The sequence below is a fragment of the Oncorhynchus masou genome, chromosome 1 (genome assembly GCF_036934945.1).
Source record: "Oncorhynchus masou masou isolate Uvic2021 chromosome 1, UVic_Omas_1.1, whole genome shotgun sequence".
Taxonomy (NCBI): Eukaryota; Metazoa; Chordata; class Actinopteri; order Salmoniformes; family Salmonidae; genus Oncorhynchus; species Oncorhynchus masou.
This window is the reverse complement of record NC_088212.1, coordinates 8733980-8756655: the sequence shown is the minus strand read 5'-3', so window position 1 is coordinate 8756655 and position 22676 is coordinate 8733980. Positions and strand designations below refer to the sequence as shown.

At 48.4% G+C, this 22676-nt stretch overlaps 1 protein-coding gene across 1 annotated transcript in view; it reads right to left on the bottom strand.

Moving 5' to 3' along the window:
* Positions 1-5092: 5092 nt before the first annotated feature.
* LOC135512999 (protein HIRA) overlaps positions 5093-22676 on the bottom strand; it is a 41300-nt gene continuing 23716 nt past the window's right edge. The window contains exons 20-26 of the mRNA XM_064935650.1: positions 22145-22306; positions 19941-19999; positions 9892-9997; positions 9671-9793; positions 7987-8150; positions 7542-7630; positions 5093-6521 (exon numbers count right to left, since the gene is read on the bottom strand). Of these exons, the coding sequence (XP_064791722.1) occupies positions 6405-6521; positions 7542-7630; positions 7987-8150; positions 9671-9793; positions 9892-9997; positions 19941-19999; positions 22145-22306 (820 nt within the window). The 3' untranslated portion in view covers positions 5093-6404. The remainder of the gene's footprint in view (positions 6522-7541; positions 7631-7986; positions 8151-9670; positions 9794-9891; positions 9998-19940; positions 20000-22144; positions 22307-22676) is intronic.

Genomic DNA, 22676 nt, shown 5'->3' with positions numbered 1-22676 from the left:
CGAATTTGAGCTCAGGTGCATTTTGTTTCCATTGATCATCCTTGAGATGTCCCCAAGAACACAGTGTCCTCCATCATTCTTAAATGGAAGAAGTTTGGAACCACCAAGACACTTACTAGAGCTGTCTGCCCGGCCAAACTGAGCAATCGGGGGAGAATGGTCTTGGTCAGGGAGTCGACTAAGCACACGATGGTCACTCTGACAGAGCTCCTCTGTGGAAATGGGAGAAAATTCCAGAAGGACAACCATCTCTGCAGCACTTTCTGGTAAACTGGCCAGACGGAAACCACTCCTCAGTAAAAAGGCACATGACATCACTCTTGGAGTTTGCTAAAAGGCATCTGAAGTCTCTCAGACCATGAGAAACAAGATTCTCTGATGAAACCATGATTGAACTCTATGGCCTGAATGCCAAGCGTCACGTCTGGAGGAAACATGGCACCATCCCTACAGTGAACCATGGTGGTGGCAGCATCATGCTATGGGGATGTTTTCAGTGGCAGGGACTGGGAGACTAGTCAGGATTGAGGGAAAGATGAACAGAACAAAGTACAGTGAGATCCATGAGGAAAATCTGCTCCAGAGCGCTCAGGACCTCAGATTGGGGAAAAGGTTCCCCTTCTAACAGGACAACGATCCTAAACACAGAGCCAAGACAACACAGGAGTGGCTTCGGGACAAGTCTCTGAATGTCCTTGAGTGGCCCAGCCAGAGCCCTGACTTGAACCCGATCGAACATCTATGAAGAAACCTGAAAATAGCTGTGCAGTGACGCTCCCCATCCAACCTGACAGACCTTGAGAGGATCTGCAGAGAAGAATGGGAGAAACTCCCCAAATACAGGTGTGCCAAGCTTGAAAGCATCATACCCAAGAAGACTCAAGGCTGCAATCGCTTCCAAAGGTGCTTCAACAAAGTACTGAGTAAAGGGTCTGAATACTTTTGAAAAAGTATACATTTAAAAAAAAAACATTTGCTAACATTTCTAAAAACCTGTTTTTTGCTTTGTCATTATGGGGTATTGTGTGTAGATTGATGATGAAAAAAATGAATTTTATCCATTTTAGAATAAGGCTGTAACGTAACAACATGTGGAAAAAGGGAGGGGGTCTGAATACTTTCCGAATGAACTGTAGGTCAAAATGCTGTTCTCCGTCAACATAGAGGAAGTGTAAGGGGAAGGATGACAGTGTTCGGCTCACTCTCTGTGTACTGTGTTGTAGATGTTTGTGAGAGAGGCACAGTGGGGTGTGTGTGTGTGTGTATATATATATATTCCTATGCATGGTAGCATCTCGGAACACGTGTTCTGTAACTCAGGAGTAATTAAGCAGACAGGTGAGGTAAGACTCACTCCTAGTCTCAAAGACGTCTGGGGTGGCATCAAACCCGAATACAGTTGACTTTTAATATGAATTGCAAATGCATTGCATTGACATTACATAATGCCAACAGCTTTAATATTCCCCTTTGAGCCCGTGGGTGTGTGTGTGTGTGTGTGTGTGTGTGTGTGTGTGTGTGTGTGTGTGTGTGTGTGTGTGTGTGTGTGTGTGTGTGTGTGTGTGTGTGTGTGTGTGTGTGTGTGTGTGTATGTGTTTGACCCACTTAAAACATGTCATATTTATCACTGAATTGGATTTTTTTCGCCCGATTGAGGGTCAAAGGCCCCAAAAATAAATGTGGCCCACAGTGAGCCCCGAACAAACTGCTTCTTTTGGAAGAGGAAGCGGGGCTGGGTTATTAAAGTGAAAATGACAGAGCACATGGGTATGAAGTAAACTTTCCGTGCTGAAGGCAGTTGAAGATAGCAAGCGGTGTGATGATAGCTCACACTCAACATGAGGAAAAGCAGTCCAAATTATTCCCCAGTAATCTATAGCCTCCGGTATCCGCGCATATTAAAACGGAGAAGGAGACAGTTCTATTGGATCTAGCAGCGGGCCAGTGGGGTACAGCAAGTATCTTGTTCCAATAGTGAGAAATGCCAAGATACTGTACATATTTCAACAACACACAGTTAGTAAAACTAAGCCAATTTGCTCCCTCAGTGTAGCTGCCATAATTCTACTGATTCCATCCCTTTTGCTTCTTGATTCCACTTCCGTAGGCTATGCACCACAACTCGCCCCCTTGACATAAGTCGATCAAGGACTTCAACAACTTCAGTTTGGAAAAACACAAAAATTCAGCATGTTCCAAAAAAAAAAAAAAAAAAGTGTGGTGAAAGTAGCGAGAGATCTCAGGTGTGTGAATGTTCTGCTCTGCAAAAAGCCTCGGGACATCCCACATGGTACCCCCTAGCAGGGGTACCACTCCTTAACCCTTTTCTCCAGTCCTTACAGTACTTTGAAGAGTTCTCTGCGGCCTCTTTTCAAACTGCCATTCACACCTCTCGCTCTAAAATGTGTGTCTATAGACAGACAGGGTTGTTAATGGACCCATGTGTTAGCCCATCAGTGCTGAAATAACATCTCAGTGAGAGGTATATCCCAAATGGCTCCCTATTCCCTTTACAATACATTACTTTTCATCAAACCCCTTGGTCTAAAGTAGTGCACTACATAGGGAATAGGGTGCTATTTGGGACACGTGTCTAAACAGCCCCGGTACATAATGAGGTGAAACCCACCGCGTGGAGTGAACTACTCACACGGTAAAGCATTGAAACGCCCTCAGTGGAGGGGGATGTTATTGGGAGACAGAGGCGTCATCTGGATGCCCGAGGCTGTCTTTCTAAAACCTCTGATTCAATCATTCAAGTGAATAGGATTCACAAGTCAGAAGGTAGACTAGGTGAGTGTGTAGGTCTAGGGGGCCTTAAATCGACTGGGTGGATGATTCTCAGGTGTTGGTCCTGTGGTGCTGGGAAGGAAGGAACACGTTTACTTGTTACTTTGAGTCGACTGTTCCTGTTGTGACCGTCCAACGATGGAGGAAGGCATGGTAGCCTAGTGGTTAGAGTGTAGAGGTGGCAGGGTAGCCTAGTGGTTAGAGTGTAGAGGCGGCAGGGTAGCCTAGTGGTTAGAGCGTAGGGGCGGCATGGTAGCCTAGTGGTTAGAGTGTAGAGGTGGCAGGGTAGCCTAGTGGTTAGAGTGTAGAGGCGGCAGGGTAGCCTAGTGGTTAGAGTGTAGAGGAGGCAGGGTAGCCTAGTGGTTAGAGTGTAGAGGTGGCAGGGTAGCCTAGTGGTTAGAGTGTAGAGGTGGCAGGGTAGCCTAGTGGTTAGAGTGTAGAGGCGGCAGGGTAGCCTAGTGGTTAGAGTGTAGAGGTGGCAGGGTAGCCTAGTGGTTAGAGTGTAGAGGCGGCAGGGTAGCCTAGTGGTTAGAGTGTAGAGGCGGCATGGTAGCCTAGTGGTTAGAGTGTAGAGGCGGCAGGGTAGCCTAGTGGTTAGAGTGTAGAGGCGGCAGGGTAGCCTAGTGGTTAGAGTGTAGAGGTGGCAGGCAGCCTAGTGGTTAGAGTGTAGAGGTGGCAGGGTAGCCTAGTGGTTAGAGTGTAGAGGTGGCAGGGTAGCCTAGTGGTTAGAGTGTAGAGGTGGCAGGGTAGCCTAGTGGTTAGAGTGTAGAGGTGGCATGGTAGCCTAGTGGTTAGAGTGTTGGACTAGTAACTGGAAGGTTGCAAGTTCAAATCTCTGAGCTGACAAGGTACAAATCTGTCGTTCTGCCCCTGAACAGGCAGTTAACCCACTGTTCCTAGGCCGTCAATGAAAATAAGAATTTGTTCTTAACTGATTTGCCTCGTTAAAGGAAGGACCAAACTTAAGCAAACAGGCCTCAATAGCCTAATAAGAAATGCTGATTTCTGTTGCAAAACTTTTTACAATCACCACTAACCCCGCGGCAGGAAGGGGAAACCCTTTCTGGGTTAATCAGCATTAGAGATTAGCATTCTCTCTATTCCGGCTGTTTGATTGGTGTCTGTGTCCCAAATGGGATCCTTTACCTTATATAGTGCACTACCACATAGTGCACTACTTTTGACCAGAGCCCTATGTATGGAAAAGGGTGCCATTTGGGGCACAGGTTGTCATTGATATTCCTCAGGGGAAGCAGTATTTGGCTAATTTCTGCAGACGGCTATTTTGGGCGTGTTTCAGTGAATGGCATGAATTATTTACAGAATGCCAGTCACAAACAGCATGCTGTCCACACACTGAACATATTGGACAGGTGCTGACTGACCTTGTCATGAAGACCTTCCCTTTGTGGTGCCTGGCAACGCTTTGAACCGTGTACTGTGGGTCACTACTACAATGTTCTGAACCGTGTACTGTGGGTCTCTACAATGTTCTGAACCGTGTACTGTGGGTCTCTACAATGTTCTGAACTGTGTACTGTGGGTCTCTACTACAATGTTCTGAAACGTGTACTGTGGGTCTCTACAATGTTCTGAACCATGTACTGTGGGTCTCTACTACAATGTTCTGAACTGTGTACTGTGGGTCACTACAATGTTCTGAACCGTGTACTGTGGGTCTCTACAATGTTCTGAACCGTGTACTGTGGGTCTCTACAATGTTCTGAACCGTGTACTGTGGGTCTCTACAATGTTCTGAACCGTGTACTGTGGGTCTCTACAATGTTCTGAACTGTGTACTGTGGGTCTCTACAATGTTCTGAACTGTGTACTGTGGGTCTCTACTACAATGTTCTGTACCGTGTACTGTGGGTCTCTACAACAATGTTCTGAACCGTGTACTGTGGGTCTCTACAACAATGTTCTGAACCGTGTACTATGGGTCTCTACTACAATGTTCTGAACCGTGTACTGTGGGTCTCTACTACAATGTTCTGAACCGTGTACTGTGGGTCTCTACAACACTCTGAACCGTGTACTGTGGGTCTCTACAATGCTCTGAACCGTGTACTATGGGTCTCTACAATGCTCTGAACTGTGTACTGTGGGTCTCTACTACCCCCCTGTGGTCAACTATGGAACAACAGCCAAGTCCTCATTTCCACCTCAATAATATTCCCTGCCCTCTCTATCATCTCCCACAAATCTAAAGTCATTGGATTGATGAAGGCACGGGCCAGGTGGAGTTTCCAACACATCACTTATACTAGTCATTTCCATTCTAATCCAAGAAAGGAAGTGATCATGTGCACACATTAGGATAGTTTATTGGCACACATCCTTAACTCTGCTAACAAACTAGCATATTGAAAGAAAAACAACCATGTCATCCTGAATAGATCAGCATTAATTTATTCAGACAGGCCAGGCCCGAGGCTCCAGACAGGCCAGGCCCGATGCTCCAGACAGGCCAGGCCCGAGGCTCCAGACAGGCCAGGCCCGAGGCTCCAGACAGGCCAGTCCAGACAGGCCAGGCCCGAGGCTCCAGACAGGTAGGAGACAGAAACAACCGTGGACACGAAGATTCGCCAAACAGCATTTGTTGATTGTTTTATTTAATTTCAAAACACAAGTGTTGCCTGTTTGTATTATTTTTCTCTCATTTTTATTTTTATTTTTTTAGAAAATGGAAAAGAAGTTGCCTTGTACAAACATTTAAAAATGACTAACAGAAAAGAGTCTGTACACATTCTGTAAAGATAGGAGAGGGTGATTCATGGTAGAACACAGCTCCTCTATCCTACTGTAGCTTTTGCTTTTTTCATTACATTGACCCTTAAGCATGTGACCCCAGATGACCCTGTATAGTTGCACCCCAGGGCAGGAGAGGACAGGTGCGACCCATAGCCAGGCCTGGTGGGCAGCAGCCACACATAGCAGGGGTCCGGTGAGGGAGTCGGTGGAGGTTAAGGGGGACGGGACTGTTGTGCTTCTAGTGGCCCATCCAAAACCAGGTATACGCTTTTCTCCATCTTCCCAGAAAGAGAATTCTCCTGACAGATAGAGCAGCGCTTGGAGTTCGCCGAAAACAGTTCCAACATATTTATCATTGTCAACATAATTAAATCGATCAATTATTAATGGATACTTGATGACGATGCATAATCAGTCATTATTCAGTGCTGTTTTCAGCATCCTGCAACCCGGGTGCCAGTGGTTCTCCACCCAGGGACAGAGAGCTTCCTTCAGGCTTGGTTAGACGGAGCAGGGTGGAGCTGGGCTGGATAGAGCCAGAGCTGGAGGAGAGAATGTCGGTCAGCAGCCAGGGTGGAGCTGGCCTGGATAGAGCCAGAGCTGGAGGAGAGAATGTCGGTCAGCAGCCAGGGTGGAGCTGGGCTGGATAGAGCCAGAGCTGGAGGAGAGAATGTCGGTCAGCAGCCAGGGTGGAGCTGGGCTGGATAGAGCCAGAGCTGGAGGAGAGAATGTCGGTCAGCAGCCAGGGTGGAGCTGGGCTGGATAGAGCCAGAGCTGGAGGAGAGAATGTCGGTCAGCAGCCAGGGTGGAGCTGGGCTGGATAGGATAGTGGGGTTAGTAAGTGAGTTACTTGAGAAGTGCTATTTGTTGCCGAGCAGCTCCAGCTGGTCCTGGTACTCTGTGAAGAGCCTCTGGAAACGCAAGTTCTGTCCTATGACAGGCAGCAGCTCTCTCAAGAGGTCCCTCTTCCGCAGGCCCTGGGGACAGACAGAAAGGTCAAAGGGCAAGTCACAGGATCATTTCACTGTGTTTGGATTGGAGCTCATTACTGGAACTCCTATTCTAATTGAGCCTCGACCTCCCATCACGAGGAGTGTTCCTGTAACCAACGCTGTTTGGGACCCTCTCTGGGATTGACCCAATCCCATAAATCACTGTTCTCTCAATCATCATTGCTATTTCATTTGGGATTAGGGATGGGTATTTTAAACGATTTCACTGTTCGAGGACTCTCTCATTAAACGATTTCACTGTTCGAGTACTCTCTCATTAAACTATTTCACTGTTCGAGTACTCTCAATAAACTATTTCACTGTTCGAGTACTCTCATTAAACGATTTCACTGTTCGAGTACTCTCAATAAATGATTTCACTGTTCGAGTACACTCAATAAATTATTTCACTGTTCGAGTACTCTCAATAAATTATTTCACTGTTCGAGTACTCTCAATAAATTATTTCACTGTTCGAGTACTCTCAATAAATTATTTCACTGTTCGAGTACTCTCAATAAATTATTTCACTGTTCGAGTACTCTCAATAAATGATTTCACTGTTCGAGTACTCTCAATAAATTATTTCACTGTTCGAGTACTCAAATTATTTCACTGTTCGAGTACTCAAATTATTTCACTGTTCGAGTACTCAAATTATTTCACTGTTCGAGTACTCTCAATAAATGATTTCAGAGTACTCACAGGATGATTAAAAACAGCTGAAGGAGGCTGACTCACCTTTCAGCCACACCGGTTTTAAATCCAATTCTGTTGCTAAGTATTTACAGGATAAATGCTTGTGTTTTCACAGGAAGCCCCATTCTGTTCTTCTGTCCAATTATAGGTAAGAGCTGACCTGATTGGTCTAAAATAACAATTAGTCAAAATAAAAAAAAAAAACTTAATTGGGCAGCTTGTTTAAACGCAGGCTAAATGCTGTAGCAATTGAGCCCGGGGGCAAGATTCATTCGGCCCTAGCCGTGCTGCCTTGTAGGCACCTACCAGGGTTGTCGGCTCCCAGGCACTGCCGGCAGACTTGTGCACTGGTCCCAGTAAGTCTTTACAGAGCTCACGTAGCCGATAATCAGAGCCTGCCGGACAAAACACAAAGGTTAGACAGCAAGAAATAAACGTCAAGTAAAAAGGAAAGTTCCGGATTTTACAACATAGATGGTTCCTCATCCTGAGTCTATGGGCCATGAGAAACTATAATCCATGGTTCATTTTTCAGCTACTACAATCTTTAACTTACTTTGGCCACTACCAGCTAACAAATCAATGGAAGGGACACGTGTGCATGTTAAAAAATAAAACTGCCAAATCACATGACCAAATACGGAGTTGATTTCAGTTCATTTTGTCACACATGCCCCATCCACTTCCTCTATGGGCCCTGGTCTAAAGTAGAAGGCCATAGGTTGTCATGTGGGTCACAGTCTGGGCTCACCCTCGGTGACCAGGAAGCGTGCATAGATGAGCAGCCAGTAGTGGTACTCTGTGCTGGAGCGCAGGGTGAGGGCTGAGGCCAGCTGGTTCTCCAGGAAAACCAGGGTCATACCATGCTGCAGGTGGTGGGGGGTGGACGACAGTCTGGAGGCCAGGCGACCCGCACTGGGAGAGGAAAACATTAAAACATCGGAAAGATTTGGCAAAGTTTTCTGGATTAAACGTAGTTTCATCATTTTTGGATCGAAAGTTAATGCCACAGTCTACTTGCACATTTACGGTGTAAAAATCACTACAACCAAGCAACGACTGTATCGTCACCTTGACGACACGAACGAGCTACTTCCCTCGTCGGAACATTAACAGAACTGTTAACTCGGCAGGCGTGCGCGCGGGGGGGGGTCGAAGGTCACAGTGTAGCTGCGTTGTGGAACACCAAACGTGCACTCTCCACCGAGTAGACTGTATCCCGTGACTTCCAAATAGTGACCATCGTCATGAACATCGCTAAACCTTGGAGGAAAACGTCTGGCCATGTTATCACTGGAGACGACAGTGGTGAACACCTCAGGTCAACACAACACCTCCATACAGTAACGCTAGTTGACATGGTGATCAATATTACAGGCTACTTCTCGCTTGCCCATTGAAATAAACAGCACTTGTTAACTAGTGGCCGCTCTTTAATATCTGTTCAAATGTCTGGAAGCCGAAGACTTCTTCCCACATCTCACCTCCCATACTGTTACAAGGAGGCAGCCTTCAACGGCAGTGGGCGTGGCGCCAGCCTTCAACGGCAGTGGGCGTGGCGCGCAGCCTTCAACGGCAGTGGGCGTGGCGCGCAGCCTTCAACGGCAGTGGGCGTGGCGCGCAGCCTTCAGCGGCAGTGGGCGTGGCGCGCAGCCTTCAGCGGCAGTGGGCGTGGCGCGCAGCCTTCAGCGGCAGTGGGCGTGGCGCGCAGCCTTCAGCGGCAGTGGGCCGCGCAGCCTTCAGCGGCAGTGGGCGTGGCGCGCAGCCTTCAGCGGCAGTGGGCGTGGCGCGCAGCCTTCAGCGGCAGTGGGCGTGGCGCGCAGCCTTCAGCGGCAGTGGGCGTGGCGCCAGCCTTCAACGGCAGTGGGCGTGGCACGCAGCCTTCAGCGGCAGTGGGCGTGGCACGCAGCCTTCAGCGGCAGTGGGCGTGGCGCGCAGCCTTCAACGGCAGTGGGCGTGGCGCGCAGCCTTCAACGGCAGTGGGCGTGGCACGCAGCCTTCAACGGCAGTGGGCGCGGCGTGCAGCGAGGCAATGCTCATGATCGTTTTGTGTGTAACTGCAGTCTACAGATAGACATTACTGTCAATATGACACAACATGTGAAAATGTCTGAAAACATGTTGAGACAGAAAAGGAAAAACAAGTCTTTTCTTATTGGACGAGTTCAGATAGTACCTCCCCCTGTTTTAGTCTGGTTCCTGAACACGACCTTGCTGTTCACCGTTAACATGACATCTACACCTGAACCATTCAGCTCTTAATCAGAGACCTTCAGCCCTGCTCTAATCACGAGTAAATTTTGGTGAGTGTGTATCAGTCTGTGTAGGATGACGTTTCCCTACACTCTGATCTTGGGTCAGTTTAGCATTGTCCCCACTAATGGATAAGGTTATGATAAGTTGATCCTAGATCATCGTCAACAGTCAAGACTCACTTGAGGTTGTGTCCCTGTGTGAGAGCCAGGGGTCCCTGTGACACAGGTGCATCCTGGGAGGAGATGCAGTTCTTGAAGTCGGCACACTGCACCAGGGAGTCCTGTTTATCTGCTATTAGGTTCCTGACACACCGCACACAACAAGATAATTACAAGAGTAATATAGAATGTGTGACTTTAATGATTTGTCTAAAGTAAGTGTGTGTGTGTGTGTGTCTTACCATGTCTCCAGGGAGGAGTTGAAGCAGTAAGACTTCCCATTGGAGAGACCAATGACTGGGACCCCCTGCTGTGTCAGTAAAGACTGGGACACGGTGCATTCTGTGCCTAGGAGAGGAGACAAGGAGAGGATGAATACAGGGGAAGAGAGAGAGGAGGGGATGAATACAAGGGAAGAGAGAGAGGAGGGGATGAATACAAGGGAAGAGAGGAGAGGATGAATACAAGGGAGAGAGACAGGAGAGGATGAATACAAGGGGAGAGAGACAGGAGAGGATGAATACAAGGGGAGAGAGACAGGAGAGGATGAATACAAGGGAAGAGAGACAGGAGAGGATGAATACAAGGGAAGAGAGAGACAGGAGAGGATGAATACAAGGGGAGAGAGACAGGAGAGGATGAATACAAGGGGAGAGAGACAGGAGAGGATGAATACAAGGGAGAGAGACAGGAGAGGATGAATACAAGGGAAGAGAGACAGGAGAGGATGAATACAAGGGAGAGAGACAGGAGAGGATGAATACAAGGGGAGAGAGACAGGAGAGGATGAATACAAGGGAAGAGAGAGACAGGAGAGGATGAATACAAGGGAAGAGAGAAGAGGATGAATACAAGGGAAGAGAGACAGGAGAGGATGAATACAAGGGAAGAAAGAGAGGATGAATACAAGGGAAGAGAGAGAGGATGAATACAAGGGAAGAGAGAGAGGAGAGGATGAATACAAGGGGAGAGAGAGAGGAGAGGATGAATACAAGGGAAGAGAGAGAGGAGAGGATGAATACAAGGGGAGAGAGAGAGGAGGGATGAATACAAGGGAAGAGAGAGAGAAGAGGATGAATACAAGGGGAGAGAGAGGAGAGGATGAATACAAGGGATGAATACAAGGGAAGAGAGAGAGGAGAGGATGAATACAAGGGAAGAGAGAGAAGAGAGACAGGAGAGGATGAATACAAGGGAAGAGATGAATACAAGGGAAGAGAGGGAAGAGAGGAGAGGATGAATACAAGGGGAGAGAGAGAGGAGAGGATGAATACAAGAATACAAGAGAGAGACAAGGAGAGGATGAATAATACAAGGAAGAGAGAGAGGAGAGGATGAATACAAGGGAGAGAGAGAATACAAGGGAGAGGATGAATACAAGGGAAGAGAGATGAATACAAGGGAAAGAGAGAGGATGAATACAAGGGGAGAGAGAGGAGAGGATGAATACAAGGGAAGAGAGACAGGAGAGGATGAATACAAGGGAATGAATACAAGGGAAGAGGATGAATACAAGGGAAGAGAGAGAGAGGATGAATACAAGGGATGAATACAAGGGAAGAGAGAGAATACAAGGAGAGGATGAATACAAGGGAAGAGAGACAGGAGAGGATGAATACAAGGGAAGAGAGAGGATGAATACAAGGGAAGAGAGAATACAAGGGAGAGAGAGGATGAATACAAGGGAAGAGAGGAGAGGATGAATACAAGGGAGAGAGAGAGGATGAATACAAGGGAGAGAGATGAATACAAGGGAAGAGAGAGGGAGGAGAGGATGAATACAAGGGAGAGAGAGATGAATACAAGGGAGAGAGAGAGGAGAATACAAGGAAGAAGATGAATACAAGGGAAGAGAGGATGAATACAAGGGAAGAGAGATACAAGGAGGGATGAATACAAGGGAAGAGAGACAGGAGAGGATGAATACAAGGGGAGAGAGAGAATACAGGAAGAGGATGAATACAAGGGAAGAGAGAGAGGATGAATACAAGGGGAGAGAGAGGGATGAATACAAGGGGATGAATACAAGGGAGAGAGAGAGGAGGATGAATACAAGGGAAGAGAGATGAGGAGAGGATGAATACAAGGGAAGAGAGAGGAGAGGATGAATACAAGGGAAGAGAGAGGAGAGGATGAATACAAGGGGAGAGAGAGGAGAGGATGAATACAAGGGGAGAGAGAGAGGAGAGGATGAATACAAGGGGAGAGAGAGAGGAGAGGATGAATACAAGGGGAGAGAGAGGAGAGGATGAATACAAGGGGGATGAATACAAGGGGAGAGAGAGAGGAGGGATGAATACAAGGGGAGAGAGAGGAGAGGATGAATACAAGGGGAGAGAGAGAGGAGAGGATGAATACAAGGGGAGAGAGAGGGATGAATACAAGGGGGATGAATACAAGGGGAGAGAGAGAGAGGATGAATACAAGGGGAGGGGAGATGAATACAAGGGGAGAGAGAGGAGAGGATGAATACAAGGGGAGAGAGAGAGAGGATGAATACAAGGGGAGAGAGAGAGAGGATGAATACAAGGGGAGAGAGAGGAGAGGATGAATACAAGGGGAGAGAGAGGAGAGGATGAATACAAGGGGAGAGAGAGGAGAGGATGAATACAAGGGAGAGAGGAGAGGATGAATACAAGGGAGAGAGAGGAGAGGATGAATACAAGGGGAGAGAGAGGAGAGGATGAATACAAGGGGAGAGAGAGGAGAGGATGAATACAAGGGAGAGAGAGAGGAGAGGATGAATACAAGGGGAGAGAGAGGAGAGGATGAATACAAGGGAGAGAGAGGAGAGGATGAATACAAGGGAGAGAGAGAGGAGAGGATGAATACAAGGGGAGAGAGAGAGGAGAGGATGAATACAAGGGAAGAGAGAGACAGGAGAGGATGAATACAAGGGAAGAGAGAGGAGAGGATGAATACAAGGGAGAGAGAGGAGAGGATGAATACAAGGGAGAGAGAGGAGAGGATGAATACAAGGGAAGAGAGACAGGAGAGGATGAATACAAGGGAAGAGAGACAGGAGAGGATGAATACAGGGAGAGAAGAGGATGAATACAAGGGAAGAGACAGGAGAGGATGAATACAAGGGGAGAGAGACAGGAGAGGATGAATACAGGAGGGATGAATACAAGGGAGAGAGGAGAGGATGAATACAAGGGAAGAGAGAGAGGATGGGGAGAGGATGAATGAATACAAGGGAAGAGAGAGAGAGGATGAATACAAGGGAAGAGAGACAGGAGAGGATGAATACAAGGGAAGAGAGAGGAGAGGATGAATACAAGGGAAGAGAGACAGGAGAGGATGAATACAAGGGAAGAGAGACAGGAGAGGATGAATACAAGGGAAGAGAGACAGGAGAGGATGAATACAAGGGAAGAGAGACAGGAGAGGATGAATACAAGGGAAGAAGAGAGATGAATACAAGGGAGAGAGATGAATACAAGGGGAGAGAGACAGGAGAGGATGAATACAAGGGGAGAGACAGGAGAGGATGAATACAAGGGAGAGAGAGACAGAGAGGATGAATACAAGGGAGAGAGAGGAGAGGATGAATACAAGGGGAGAGAGAGGAGAGGATGAATACAAGGGAGAGAGATGAGAGGAGAGGATGAATACAAGGGGAGAGAGAGGAGGGAGAGGATGAATACAAGGGAGAGAGAGAGGAGAGGATGAATACAAGGGGAGAGAGAGAGGATGAATACAAGGGGAGAGGAGGAGAGGATGAATACAAGGGGAGAGAGAGAGGATGAATACAAGGGGAGAGAGAGAGGAGAGGATGAATACAGGGGAGAGAGGAGAGGATGAATACAAGGGGGAGAGAGAGGAGAGGATGAATACAAGGGGAGAGAGAGACAGGAGAGGATGAATACAAGGGAGAGAGAGAGGAGAGGATGAATACAAGGGGAGAGAGGATGAATACAAGGGGAGAGAGAGGGAGAGGATGAATACAGGGGAGAGGAGGAGAGGATGAATACAAGGGGAGAGATGAATACAAGGGGGAGAGAGAGAGGATGAATACAAGGGGAGAGAGAGGAGAGGATGAATACAAGGGAAGAGGATGAGAGGAGAGGAGAGGATGAATACAAGGGGAGAGAGAGGAGAGGATGAATACAAGGGAGAGAGAGGAGAGGATGAATACAAGGGGAGAGGAGAATACAAGGGAGGAGAGGATGAATACAAGGGAAGAGAGACAGGAGAGGATGAATACAAGGGAAGAGAGACAGGAGAGGATGAATACAAGGGAAGAGAGACAGGAGAGGATGAATACAAGGGAAGAGAGAGACAGGAGAGGATGAATACAAGGGAAGAGAGACAGGAGAGGATGAATACAAGGGAAGACAGAGAGGATGAATACAAGGGAAGAGAGAGAGGAGAGGATGAATACAAGGGAAGAGAGAGAGGAGAGGATGAATACAAGGGGAGAGAGAGGAGAGGATGAATACAAGGGGAGAGAGGGGAGGATGAATACAAGGGGAGAGAGAGGAGAGGATGAATACAAGGGGAGAGAGAGGAGAGGATGAATACAAGGGGAGAGAGAGGAGAGGATGAATACAAGGGGAGAGAGAGAAGAGGATGAATACAAGGGATGAATACAAGGGGAGAGAGAGAGAGGGAGAGGATGAATACAAGGGGAGAGAGACAAGGGAAGAGAGGATGAATACAAGGGAAGAGAGAGAGGAGAGGATGAAGAGACAGGAGAGGATGAATACAAGGGGAGAGTGAATACAAGGGAAGAGAGAAGGAGAGGATGAATACAAGGGAAGAGAGGAGAGGATGAATACAAGGGAAGAGAGACAGGAGAGGATGAATACAAGGGAAGAGAGACAGGAGAGGATGAATACAAGGGAAGAGAGACAGGAGAGGATGAATACAAGGAAGAGAGAGAGGATGAATACAAGGGAAGAGAGAGGAGAGGATGAATACAAGGGAAGAGAGGGAGAGGATGAATACAGGGAAGGAGAGAGACAAGGGAGAGGATGAATACAAGGGAAGAGAGACAGGAGAGGATGAATACAAGGGGAAGAGAGACAGGAGAGGATGAATACAAGGGAAGAGAGACAGGAGAGGATGAATACAAGGGAAGAGAGACAGGAGAGGATGAATACAAGGGGAGAGAGACAGGAGAGGATGAATACAAGGGGAGAAAAACTAAGCTTTAAAAACATTTTAGACAGTCAGTAAGGTTGAAAGTATAGATTATATCCCACGCGCTCTGCACAGGTTTGAGTAATAATAACAAAGTCAAGCAGGTGACATGACAGCGTGGGAGGATGTGCCTCCCCCCGCGGTTCATATTTAAAAGTATGTCAGACCACGCGCTGTCTCAGAAAATCTTCTCACCCCAAAAGATTGAGTGACAGGAAAGTACTGACAGCCTTCCAGGTATTCATAGAACCATAGTTATAACGTAGAACAGAAGTTACTAATGTACCTTTCGGACCGTGAGTGCAGTTGAAGGTATGGACGACGTCTACCAACAAGGTCACGAGGAATACCACTAACCTCAGAGGAGTACCACTAACCTCAGAGGAGTACCACTCACCTCAGAGGAGTACCACTCACCTCAGAGGAGTACCACTCACCTCAGAGGAGTACCACTCACCTCAGAGGAGTACCACTCACCTCCGAGGAGTACCACTCACCTCCGAGGAGTACCACTCACCTCCGAGGAGTACCACTCACCTCCGAGGAGTACCACTCACCTCCGAGGAGTACCACTCACCTCCGAGGAGTACCACTCACCTCCGAGGAGTACCACTAACCTCCGAGGAGTACCACTAACCTCCGAGGAGTACCACTAACCTCTGATTAATACACCAGTGCCACTGGAAGAATGGTAGAGCCCATGGTGTGGCAGGATGCGACGTCGACCTTGTAAAATCTTGACAACGCGCAGGGCGACAACCAGGTAGCAGCTGCATATATTTCATTTCAGGGGGACGCCTCTCAGCGTCGCCCAGGATGTGGTGACACTTCTGGTCGAGTGGCATCTCACACCTTCTGGGACAGGGAGCCCTGCTCCCTTGTAGGCCTGAGTGATGACATCCACAAGCCAGTGTGAAAGCCTCTGGCTTGGACAATGCAAGGCCTTTTGACTTCCCACCGAAGCACAGAAACAGCTGATCTGACTTCCTGTAGGGCTCCGAGGTTTGCATAGAGCGTATGAGGGAAAGGACTGGACACAGGAGATTAGCTCACTCATCCTCCGCATTCTGGAAAGGATGGGGGCAGTACGCCAAGTAGCAGCCTGTGCTGAGCCTGAGAGACCATGTGCAGCGTTGCTAAGATCGGGGTCGGAGGCCCTCTGGCCATGTGTGGGCTAAGGTGTCCAAGCCCAGGGGGCTCTTGAACTCTGAACTCGACTCTTCTTGTCGCGGGGGAACGGCAGCGGTTTGGAACAGCACGAGAATCTGTTTGCCTCATAGCAAACATCCCACTGCTCCCTCTGGTTCTCTGCTTAGCCGCGGGCCGAAGAGCAGTCTGTTCTCTGTTCATGAACGCAAAGCACTGAAGAGATGCGTCATTCAGGTTGCAGAAGTCCGGGTCTGCGCACTGCGGCTGGAGCATCATGTTCTGTGCTAAAATGAGCACGGAGGTCTGGGGCAGACATCACATCTTTCAGGGCTTCATCTGGAGAGAGCATTAGCTCTGATATGCATTCATCCACCTTAGGCATATGGTCCAGCCCATGTTGTTTTGCGTCGCGCTTGGCAGATGGCGTCCTACTGTCCTTGCCGTGGTGGGCAAGGGCCCGCGGGTCAGACCAGCATCTCCGAAGCTCCTTAAGAACAGACGTTAAAGGTGGCATACTGAACGGTGTCGCTGCCTGGGCCTTCTTAAAGAATGGGTTAGCTGCGGGGGCTGGTGATTGAGGGTCATCAAGCTCTAGCCTAGCTACGGCAGCACGCAGGACTGTGCATAGTGAGGCAGAGCTTCCTTATGACTCCTCCTCCTTTGGCATTGAGACTGAATAGATCCACAGTGGTTGGCACCTCCCTCATCATGTTGGGCGTGTCGTCATCCTGGTCACTACAGTGCTGGTTGGATGCCCAAGTGGACAGCAGATCATCATCTCAGCTATCGGAGTCCTCTGTTGCGTCCCCTGTACGGCAGTGTGCGAGAGGGGGCCCGACTCGGGGGCTTGAAGGAACGCAAATGCGTTTTTATTAGCTCCTTCTTAGAAGAGAAGGAATCTGCATTCTGTTTGAGGCTTTTATTTATTTACTTTTTTTACAGTGGTTTGGGGGGGGGGTTGCCATCGGTTTTGTTTTTGGTGGCCCTGGGTGGGTCCTGGCAAACAACACTGGTAAATTATTTGTGAAAACCAGGCCCTCTTCGCTTCCCTCACCTTCACAGGCAGGATGGTGCAGTTAACGCAGGGGTCAGACAGGTAGCCAGTGGATCATGACCGTCTTTAACCTGTAGTTCAGCTCTACAAGAGGAGCAGCCATGCATACCTAGCATCACGGTGATGCGGTGTTCTCGGAGCTCAGAATGTAAACAAAATCAATCATAAAATATATTTCTTATACAATACACTGACTCATCAAATTAACTAATATAATAGTAACCGAAGACTGTATTACAACAGCTACCACAATACACAGGAAGGGTAGAGAGCTACAATAATCTGGCAGGTGTAACGGATGTGAAACGGCTAAGCTTAGTTAGTTAGTGGAATAGTGCCCTCTAAATAGCGTTTCAATTGGTGACGTCACTTGCTCTGAGACCTTGAAGTAGTAGTTCCCCTTGCTCTGCAAGGGCCGTGGCTTTTGTGGAGCAATGGGTAACGATGCTTTGAGGGGTGACTGTTGTTGATGTGGGCAGAGGGTCCCTGGTTCGCGCCTGGGTATGGGCGAGGGGACGGTCTAAAGTTATACTGTTACACAGGCGATGTAAACATGGCTGGAATATGAGCTGTAACATATTTAAATGTATGCTTATTTATGCGAAATACGCACGAATCGCAGTCATTTTGTAAGGCAAGCTGACAACACACAGTGGCAGCTAGTTTAATAAACTGGCAAGCTAGCTTGTGTGGCTAGCTTGTGATACCAAGCGTGTGTAGCTAGCCTGTGACACCAAGCGTGTGTAGCTAGCGTGTGATAACAGGGGAGAGGGATACCAGGGGAGAGATGCCTAGGGGAGGCAAACTGAATCACATGTCATACAGCTGGCTAAGCTAACAAACTTTCATAGATGTGGTTATCTAGGAAAGTGACCCGTTCAAGTTTTATATACAGTCTTGGCCAAAAGTTGAGAATGACACAAATATTAATTTTCACAGTCTGCTGCCTCAGTTTGTATGATGGCAATTTGCATCTACTCCAGAATGTTATGAAGAGTGCTCAGATGAATTGCAATTAATTGCAAAGTCCCCATTTGCCATGCAAATGAACTGAATCCCCAAAAAACATTTCCACTGCATTTCAGCCCTGCCACAAAAGGACCAGCTGACAGCATGTCAGTGATACTAACACAGGTGTGAGTGTTGGCGAGGACAAGGCTGGAGATCACTCTGACATGCTGATTGAGTTTGAATAACAGACTGGAAGCTTCAAAAGGAGGGCGGTGCTTGGAATCTTTGATCTTCTGTCAACCATTGTTACCTGCAAGGAAACACGTGCCGTCATCATTGCTTTGCACAAAAAGGGCTTCACAGGCAAGGATATTGTTGCCAGTAAGATTGCACCTAAATCAACCATTTATTGGATCATCAAGAACTTCAAGGAGAGCGGTTCAATTGTTGTGAAGAAGGCTTCAGCGCGCCCAAGAAAGTCCAGCAAGCGCCAGAACCGTCTCCTAAATTGATTCAGCTGCGGGATCGGGGCACCACCAGTACAGAGCTTGCTCAGGAATTGCAGCAGGCAGGTGTGAGAGTATCTGCATGCACAGTGAGGCGAAGACTTTTGGAGAATGGCCTGGTGTCAAGAAGGGCAGCAAAGAAGCCACTTCTCTCCAGGAAAAACATCAGGGACAGACTGATATTCTGCAAAAGGTACAGGGATTGGACTGGGGTAAAGTCATTTTCTCTGATGAATCCCCTTTCCGATTGTTTGGGGCATTTGGAAAAAAGCTTGTCCGGAGAAGACAAGGTGAGCGTTACCATCAGTCCTGTGTCATGCCAACAGTAAAGCATCCTGAGACCATTCATGTGTGGGGTTGCTTCTCAGCCAAGGGAGTGGGCTCACTCACAATTTTGCCTAAGAACACAGCCATGAATAAAGAATGGTACCAACACATCCTCCGAGAGCAACTTCTCCCAACCATCCAGGAACAGTTTGGTGACGAACAATGCCATTTCCAGCATGATGGAGCACCTTGCCATAAGGCAACTAAGTGGCTCGGGGGACAAAACATCGATATTTTGGGTCCATGGCCAGGAAACTCCCCAGACCTTAATCCCATTGAGAACTTGTGGTCAATCCTCAAGAGGCGGGTGGACAAACAAAACCCCACAAATTCTGACAAACTCCAAGCATTGGTTATGCAACAATGGGCTGCCATCAGTCAGGATGTGGCCCAGAAGTTAATTGACGGCATGCCAGGGTGGATTGCAGAGGTCTTGAAAAAGAAGGGTCAACACCGCAAATATTGACTATTGGCATCAACTTCATGTAATTGTCAATAAAATCCTTGGACACTTATGAAATGCTTGTTAATTAATTATACTTCAATATTCCATAGTAACAGCTGACAAAACTATCTAAAGACACTGAAGCAGCAAACTTTGTGGAAATTCATATGTGTCATTCTCAAAACTTTTGGCCACGACTGTAGTTGAACGTTACTGCCTGGTGGCCTTGATAGCGAGCACAGCAGTGGAGGACATCTTGACAGGATTAGCACCGGAGTATGGTGGCCAACACACACACTAGCTGGTGGGCTAAATCAACACAAGGAAGCCCGAAATCCTCAGATAAAAAGGGATAGGTTGGGGAGAGCTGTCACACAGCCTTGGAGGGCGAATTTCACGCTCTGATCCACAGGTCTCAGGCTGTTGGTCACAGACTGACAGGACACACAGAGTTTAGTTTACCATACTGGGACCTGGGAAGATGCAAACTGAAAAACAGGAGCAGTGGACCAGTCCATTTGCGTGATATGCTACGCTAACTTTGGGAGAAGTAATAAGACAGTGTTCTGACGTACGGTTGTATATGAACCGCAGGCCCCCCCCCCACGCTGTCACGTAACCGGCAGGACTCTGTTGTTGATACTCAACCTGCGCTGGGATATAATCCACACTTTCAACGGTACTGACGGTCTGAAGCAGAACTCCTCTCACCTGATAAAATGGTCTGCAAAGATTCATTCTTCACCACGGCACTCTGTTTCTGGACGTCCCTGTGGAGAAGAACAACAAAAAACACGTCTCAAATCTTTTTCATTTAAAAAAAACAAAAAAACTTTTATTTAACTTAGGCAAGTCAGTTAAGAACAAAATTCTTATTTACAATGACGTACTCAATGTATGGCCCTGTCCAGAAACAAACAACCCCTAGCCTCTGAACACCCTAGACACTTGATGAGATCTGACAGGATTTGATAGTTGTGAGCAACGCGTCATTCTTCCGAGCCTATCAGAGAGCATGTCTGAGATATCACCATGTTGCTGCGGTAGGTAGCCTAGCGGTTAAGAGCGTTGAGCCAGTAATCGAAAGGTAACTTGTTTGAATCCCCGAGCGGACGAGGTGACGACGTGCGATTCACTTAACCTTAACTGCTCCAGTAAGTCTCTGTGGAGAAGAGACCTAAACTACCAAAAATGGCAAATGTTCACACTTCAAATGAAGTGTCAAGGGACTCGGGGTTGTCAAGGGACTCGGGGTTGTCAGGGGACTCGGGGTTGTCAGGGGACTCGGGGTTGTCAGGGGACTCGGGGTTGTCAAGGGACTAGGGGTTGTCAGGGGACTAGGGGTTGTCAGGGGACTAGGGGTTGTCAGGGGACTAGGGGTTGTCTCTAGTCTAAAATACAAGGTGTGGCCAGTCAGGAGTGATCGCCGTCGCTAGTGCACCCCAGAGTATGGGTGTTAAGCAGTCGGAAATCCCACACTCATCGCTCACCTAGGTGATAAGGCTATGTGGCCGCTGCGTTAAAACAAACAGCTTTTATCTCTAATCCATTGATGATCAGATGCTTTAATTATAACTGTGACCCTGTTACTCACACATGTTAACAGTTCATTGACAACTATAGCACTCCTCTTTATTAAACAACAGCCTATATAGAAACCCAAACATCTCTGATGCTGCTGCGTGGGCTCATTGGTTGTCTTGTCATCAATTAACACAGGTGGTGACCAATTTCTTGTTTGACTCATATTCAACACCTCTGCACATTAGTGGTGGGGTGGTGGTAGGGTGGTGGGGTGGTGGTGTGGTGGGGTGGGGTGGTGGTAGGGTGGTGGTGGTAGGGTGGTGGTGGTAGGGTGGTGGTGGTGGTGGGGTGAAGGTGGTAGGGTGGTGGGGAGGTAGTAGGGTGGTGGTGGTAGGGTGGTGGTGGTAGGGTGGTGGGGAGGTGGTAGGGTGGTGGTGGTAGGGTGGTGGTAGGGTGGTGGTGGTAGGTTGGTGGTGGTAGGTTGGTGGTAGGTTGGTGGTGTAGTGGTAGGTTGGTGGTGTAGTGGTAGGGTGGTGGTGTGGTGGTAGGGTGGTGGTGGGGTGGTGGTGTAGTGGGGTGGTGGTGTAGTGGTGGGGGTGGTGGTGGGGTGGTAGGGTGGTGGTATGTTGGTGGTGGTGTGGTAGGGGTGGTGGTGTAGTGGTAGGGTGGTGGTGTGGTGGTAGGGTGGTGGTGGGGTGGTGGTGTAGTAGGGTGGTGGTGTAGTGGTGGGGGTGGTGGTGGGGTGGTAGGGTGGTGGTGGTAGGTTGGTGGTATGTTGGTGGTGTAGTGGTAGGTTGGTGGTGTAGTGGTAGGGTGGTGGTAGGGTGGTGGTGGGGTGGTGGTGTAGTAGGGTGGTGGGGTGGTGGTGTAGTGGTAGGGGTGGTGGTGGGGTGGTAGGGTGGTGGTGTAGTAGGGTGGTGGTGGTGGGGTGGTGGTGTAGTAGGGTGGTGGTGGTGGGGTGGTGGTAGGGTGGTGGTGTAGTAGGGTGGTGGGGTGGTGGTGTAGTAGGGTGGTGGTGTAGTGGGGTGGTGGTGTAGTAGGGTGGTGGGGTGGTGGTGTAGTAGGGTGGTGGTAGTGGTAGGGTTGTGGTGGTGGTAGGGTGGTAGGGTGGGGTGGTAGGGTTGTGGTAGTGGTAGGGTTGTGGTGGTGGTAGGGTGGTGGTGGTAGGGTGGTGGTGGTAGGGTGAATAAATACAACAATAGGTCTAATTAAAAGAACAGTGATGAAGGAAGTGAAAAATGCTGGGCAGAGCATGACCAGAGCATGGCCAGAGCACCAAGGGGAAACTTCCCATCAGGGCAGCAGCCTAGATGGTGCATCTCAATAGGTTTTGTCACTTCAATACGGGTGTGTGTGTGTGTGTGTGTGTGTGTCACGGGGCTCTCGCTCACCAGACAGACAGGGTGGCGCAGGCGGTCAAGGCCATGACGTAGAAGCCTGAGCAGTGCAGGGCGGACATGGGCGCGGGCAGCAGGATGGCGGGCAGTAGGCGGCGGCCACACGCCGAAAACACAGACAACATGCGGTCCTCGCACGCCACTGCCACCACATCACTGGGGGAGGAGAGGAAGAGGAGAGAGACACGCCTTATTTACTACGCTGTAAATAAAGCTAACAGTTGTTCATTACCACAGTTGGAATGGAAGCTAAATCCCCCTATAAAAACAGCACAGTCAACTCCAGAGATGTTAAAGCTGAGAACCACATTAGCAGAAGCACCGGCAGCTCCCAGGCATATTGTTATGGTTTACTTTGTTAACCCATTACCAGTCGAAGCCCCGTCGAAAGGAAGTGTGTTCTCAAGTGCCTCTCCTATATCTGAGATAAGATCAGCAAACAGTTGATTTTAGTAAGCTATATGGATATTTTTTTTAAAGAAGGTCATACCAAGAATCATGTTGTTATTTGATTTAGAATTTTAAG